We start from the raw sequence: 6,698 nt of genomic DNA on the forward strand, positions 1-6,698 counted from the left end.
CCTCACTTTCCTGAAAGATTTCAATTTTTATTCCATCAATTCCTGGTGCCTTGTTTTGTGCCACTTCTTTCAATGCACTTTGGACTTCCTCTCTGAGTATCATTGGCTCTTGTTCATATGGTATCTCTTGAAATGGTTGAACTGCTCGAAGTAATAGTGAAAAGCATAAAATAATAATAATCATCCCATTAAAGTCTTAACTGGGGTACTTGGCATAATCTGATTCCAGTTTAATTTTGGTTCATTGCTGTTTTTTAAAAAAATTCTAAAAAACAAATCTTTGTGTAGCTTCCTATTTTATTAAGCAAATATTTAATAATTCAAGATTTTTAGTGCCTGGAAACTTTCTGCATAAAACAGTCTGAGGTTTCCCAGTTAATAGTCTGATAAACATCTGAGTGGATTAGACTCGGCATCTGTTGATGTGGTTCAAGCCTATTGAGAAGAATGAGTTAATGATCTGTATGCTTAAGGAAGCCTAGTATGGTGCTGTTGGATAATATACTGGGGCTGCAAAGTTGGTTTAAACTGTAAGGTCGGCAGTTCAAATCCACTAGCCGCTCCTCGGAAACCCTATACAGGGTCACTATGAGTCAGAATCAACTTGATGGCATTTAACAACAATGTTCTTAAGGATTAAAGAAGAGTAGAATCCCATGGAACTTTAAATTCTAATTCAGAAGAAAGCTGAGAATTATGCAAAAGGATTAAAACTTTGGTATGATTTATTAAGTATTTATATACTACTACATTTTCATTTTGGCCATCCCTGGCTCCTAGTAATGACTGGTGGTGATACCCTTAGGAAGAATCAGGACTTTCTTTAGGTGGAGTTGTGAGTGTGGAACTAGGAAGGGGAGGGAATCTGAGAAGGCTGTATCCAGCCAGGGGGTAGAATAGTAATGGCATCATTTGAGTCCTTCTTAGTATCATTTACCCACTGTAAAAGTCAAATGCACAAAAAAAGATTCCCCCCAGTTTCCTGAGTTTTGGTTCCTTGGGTCACTGTCAAAACAGGTGGGATACAGGTCTGTGAGGTAAAGGACATGGCTCTGGGTGAGGGCTCTCCAGCCTTGTCTGGTGGACAGGCAGTGGCTGCTCCTGCAGCTTAAGTGGGAGGAACAGGGGGCAGAGCAGGGCGCTCTCTGCTTCCTGTCTGCATGCCCTGCAGCTGCAGTTTCCTCTGCCACCTGCTGCCACTACCACTGGCCTTCACCAGCAGCTCTAGTGGCAGCAGCAGCCATAAGGACAACTGGAGGTGGACTCCCATAAAGTTTTAATACGGTGTTTGCACAACATCCATCTCATATAGCATCTTATTCCACAGAATGCATCATGTGGGTTAATGTGCCAGACTGCAAAGCCGTTTGACCTGCAAGGTTCAAGCTCACCAGCTGTTCCTCAGAAACCCTATACAGGGTCGTTATGGGTTGGAACCGACTCTATGGCATTTCACAACAACAACATCATGTGGACATTAAATGATGCATACCTATACGAATAAGGAGCTCTGGTAGCGTAGTGGTTACGAATCAGGCTGCGAGCTGCAAGGTCAGCAGTTCGAAACTACCAGCTGTTCCGCAGGAGAAAGATGAGGCTTTCTGCTCCCATAAAGATTTACAGCCTCAGAAACCCTGTATAGGGTCGCTATGAGTCGAAACCGACTCCACGGCATATAACAACAACAACCTATACAAACATGATGGTTGTCTTCATAGCTTTTTTTTTTCCCCCTTGGATTTGTGAATTTAGTTGATGATCAGCTTCTGCCCTTTAATAGTTCAGCTATTTCTGGGGATAGAGTAACAGTTCCCCTGTTTGTTGTGATCATTTATCAAAGCCAAACTCAACTAAGGCAGGAAAACTCAGGAAGAAGACCATAAATACCTTGGTTTCTTCATCAAACTCTTCCATAGACTCTATCAGTTTCCCAGGTTCCAGCTCACCTAGTGGAAATGGGTAATCAGTTCCCAAAATCACTTTATCCTGAAAAGAGAAAATATATTTCCCCTGTAATTTTATAGAACATCAAAGAACCTTACATATAATTATATTTACTTATTACAAGCACTCTTATGGTAAGATAACAAATTTCTTGCAGATTAATAGAAACTTCAGAGAGAAAGAGGAAGACCTCCAATGAGATGGATTGGTCAAGTGGCAGCATCGATGGACTCAAGCGTGGCAACAATAGTGAGATTGGCCCAGGATCGGGCAGTGTTTTGTTCTGCTGTGCATAAGGTCGCTATGGGTCGGTACCGACTCTATGGCACCTAACAACAAAATTTAAAGGTTTAATGGATTCAAAACCGATTCTGACATTTTCTCCAGCAGGTGTCACTATCGGGTCTCCTAACATTGAAAACCAGCCCCATCCTCCTCCTTACTTTCAATACGTATATTACTGAACTATAACTACTGAAATATAAGAAGACATTTATTTACTAAAACATACTGATGTCTTAAGCTGAAATTGAAGTATCTTTTTTAGAAGACTACATTGCTGTTAATCTTACAACTTCAGAAAGCATACTAATTGAAAATGAAAAGTAAAAAACTGGATAAAAAGTCAAAAACCAAATATAAAACCAATTCCTATTTCTACTAACTGAATCAATTTTAAACTTTATATAACAGAACACACAACCTTATCTGAGTACACCAGTCTGTGTGCTAAAATCTAGATGTACCCTGGTCTACAAAGCAGACATGGCCCCTTTCCTTGGGAACACTTAAAATCTAATGGGAATGAAGACATTAAATCAATAATGAAAGTCTATCAAAATAAAACAAATTTTGAGCCATAAATTTTACTTATGAAAATATATCCAATTCATATATATGAGGGGTATTTGAAAAGTCTATGGAAAAATGGAATTGAAAAGTAATGGAATTTTCTTATGGACTTTTTGAAGTGCCCTTATATAAGCGATATAGCCAAGGAAATTAGTTACAACGTTATTTGTAGCAGTAAGACACTGGTCAACTAAGTTATGCCATATACTAAAATAACTGAAAATAAGAAATGAGAATGAGAAATATCTACATATGCTGAATATGCAAATGGAATCACCATGTCCAAAAGAAAGAAAGTTTTGGAACAACTATGTTCTAACAGGTGACCCATAGACACAAAAGCTTATGTTTGTATATAGAATATATTAGAAATGATACAACAAAAGTAAGTAGTATTAGTTACTTCCCAGGAAAAGTTACAAAGTTGTATAACTGTCACCGCTGTCTAATATCAGAACATTTTAAGAGTCACCTCTAGCTAATTCCAGATCACCCCAAAAATTAACCCCAGGCACATTAGCAGTCACCCCCATTCCCTTCTCAATTCAGCCTCTGGTAGATACTAATCTACTCTCTGGACAATTCTTATTAATAAAATTGTACATTATGTAACATTCTTTCTTTTAATATAATGTTTCAAATTTTCATCAATGACTAATTTTTTTTGCTGAATAATATTCCATTGTATGATAGATATACAGTATTTGTTTACTTATTCATCAGATTATGATTGTTTTTAGTTTTGGCTATTATACTTCTATGAACATTTGTGTACAAGTTTGTAGGTGAATATATGAGGGTAAGTCATAAAGTATTGCTATAAAATCTTGGAACTCTTCATTAAACAAAAATAATGAAATGTAAAGCTATTGTTTCTTGATGTCTCCTTCATATAGGTCTATACACTTCCGAAAATGATGTTTCCATCTCTCTAATCCTTCCTTCCTCATGGAAGCAGCAGTCAAGAAATCAAACGATGTATTGAATTAGGCAACTCTGCTGCCCAAGACCTTTTTAAAGTGTTGAAGAGAAAAGATGTCAGCTTGAGGACTAAGGTGCACCTGACCCAAGCTATGGTATTTTCAATAACCTCATATGTATGCGAAAGCTGGACAGTGAATAAGGAAGACCGTAGAAGAATTGATGCTTTTGAGTCTTGGTGTTGGAAGAGAATATTGAATGTGCCATGGGCTGCCAAAAGAACCAAAAGATCCGTATTGGCAGAAGTGCAGCCAGAGTGCTCCTTGGAGGCCAAGATGGCCAAACTTCATCTTGCATACTTTGGACATATTGTTAGGAGGGACCAGTCACTGGAGAAAGATATCATATTTGGTAAGGTGGAAGGTCAGAGAAAAAGAGGAAGACCCCCAACGAGATGGATTGGCCAAGTGGCAGCATCGATGGACTCTAGCGTGGCAACAGTAGTGAAGTTGGCCCAGGATCGGGCAGTGTTTCATTCTGCTGTGCATAAGGTCAGTATGAGTCGGTGACAACTCAGTGGCACCTAACAACAACAACCCTTCCTTCCACCACTCATATGTCAGTTTGTTGTACTGTGGTGGACTGTGGGTTGCTGTGATACTGGAAGTTATGCTACTGGCATATCAAATACCAGCAGGGTCACCCATGTTGTTGTTAAGTAGTTTCTGACTCATGGTGCCCCTGTACAGGGTTTCCAAGGAGCCTCTGGGTGGGTTTGAGCTGCCAACCTCATGATTTCAAGTCCAGTGCTGATTCTACAGTGCCATACCAGGAGTCTGGGGTCACCCATAGAGAACAGGTGTTAGCGGAGCTTTCAAACTAAGACAGACTAGGAATAAGGATAGGCAGACTACTTCTGAATGTTTAGTCACTGAAAACCTTATGAATAGCTCCGGAACTTTGTTAGATATAGTGCCAGAAGATGGACCCCCTCAATTTGGAAGGCACTCAAAATATGACTGGGAAAGAGCTGCCTCCTCAAAGTAGAGTTGACCATGATGATGCAAATGGAGTAAAACTTTTAGAACCTTCATTTGATCATAGGGCACAACTCAAAATGAAGAAAGACAGTTGCAAACATCCATTGATAATCAGAACATGGAATGTATGAAGTATGAATCTAGGAAAATTGGAATTTGTCAAAAGTCAGATGGAATGCATGAAGATCAGTATCCTAGGTATTAGTGAGCTGAAATGGACTTGTATTAGCCATTTTGAATCTGACAATGATATGATTTACTATGCTTGGGACAATAAACTGAAAAGAAATGACATCACATTTATTGTCAAAAAGAATATTTCAAGATCTATCTTGAAGTAGAATGCTGTCTATGATAAGATAATATCCATATGCCTGAGACCTGTCTTGCTATAGTGATCTCCAGGGACAGTGCTTGATAAAGGAGAGAGTCACCAAACAAGAGGAAGACCACCAACAAGATGGATTGACACCATGGGGGCAGCAATAGGCTCAAGCATAACAACAATTGTGAGGATAGCACAGGACCAGGCAGGGTTTTGTTCTGTTGTGTATAGGGTTACTATGAGTTGCAACACACTCTAAGGCACTTAACAACAACAATAAATAATAAATCCTCCCCTGAAGAATTCTGCACTCCTCAATTTACACTATGCCAAGATGGTAGTTTTGACATCCTTGAGGGACTTAAATTGTATACTTTTTCAGTATTCTTTGAGTGTGGGGAACAAAAAGCAGTCTGAAGGAGCAAGATCAGGGCTGTGGAGTAGATGGGGTAAAGTTCCCCAATGAAATTCTCACAGGACATCCTTTGCTACCCTAGAAGAATGAGCTGGTGCATTGTCATGGTGGAAAAAATACCTTGGTGCAAATTTTTGGCCATTTTCTCAACACTGGAGTATTTAATTTTCTTAAAACTTTTTCGTAGTAAGCCCCAAGGATTGTCCTGTGTTCTTGGATAAAATCTATCAAGATTACCATATTGCAATCCCTCAAAACAGTCATCATAACCTTCTGAGCTGATCTGTCTTCCTTGATTTTAACTTGCCCAGCAGATCCCCTAGGAAGACACTTGTTGATTGGACCTTTTTCTGAAGGCACCCAAAGGAGACTAAGACAAGTGTATTACTGAGAGAACTTGTGTTGTCATTGAAGAGACATGTTTCTGTATGTTTTGTTTGCAATAAACCTACACATGTATAAACTGGAACCATAGTTTTAAAACTTTCTTTAAAAGTTTTTTTGTGTGAATTGAGTAATAGCTTATGTGGGAGAACATCAGTTTTACACTCATCCTATTGTATTTCATTTCATCGCAATGATTACAATCCCCTCTGTGCATCATCATTCAACAGTTATTTACTCCTATTCCCTCTTTTTTTTTTTTTTTGATGTGTACAAAAACACTCAGGAATATATAATCATTTATTATTGTTAATTTCACTCCATTGTGAGCAGAGAACATATTTTATTTGATTACAGTCCTTTTAAATTCACTGAGACTAGTTTTATGTTTTAAGATATGGTCTGTCCTGAAGAATGTTCCATGAGCACTTGAGAAAAAAATTTGTATTCTGCTGTTATTGGATGGTGTGTTCTATAGATCTAGTTAGTTGACAGTGCTGTTCAAGTTTTCTAATTCATTTTTCACCATCTTTGAAATTGTTCTATCACATATTGGAAGTGAAGGGTTGAGATCTCTCACTATGATTTTTGAATTGTCTCTTCAGTTTTATCAGTTTTTACTAGATGTATTTTGAGGTTTTGTGATTAACCATGTTTATGTTTATAATTGTTGTCAGGTGCCATCGAGTCGGAACCGACTCATAGTAACCCCATGCACAGCAAAATGAAACAATGTCTGATCCTGGGCCAACGTCACTACCGCTGCCACACTTGACGCCATCAATGATGCCACCTGGCTGATCCATCTCGTTGGGGG

The 6,698-nt window shown here is 38.6% G+C and overlaps 1 protein-coding gene across 1 annotated transcript in view; it reads right to left on the reverse strand.

Annotated features, from left to right (window-relative positions):
* ACMSD (aminocarboxymuconate semialdehyde decarboxylase) overlaps positions 1-6,698 on the reverse strand; it is an 81,946-nt gene that overhangs the window by 4,643 nt on the left and 70,605 nt on the right. Inside the window, exon 9 of the mRNA XM_006834586.1 lies at positions 1,888-1,986. Coding sequence (XP_006834649.1) covers positions 1,888-1,986 — 99 coding nt within the window. The remainder of the gene's footprint in view (positions 1-1,887; positions 1,987-6,698) is intronic.

Source organism: Chrysochloris asiatica, unplaced genomic scaffold (genome assembly GCF_000296735.1).
Source record: "Chrysochloris asiatica unplaced genomic scaffold, ChrAsi1.0 scaffold00012, whole genome shotgun sequence".
Classification (NCBI taxonomy): Eukaryota; Metazoa; Chordata; class Mammalia; order Afrosoricida; family Chrysochloridae; genus Chrysochloris; species Chrysochloris asiatica.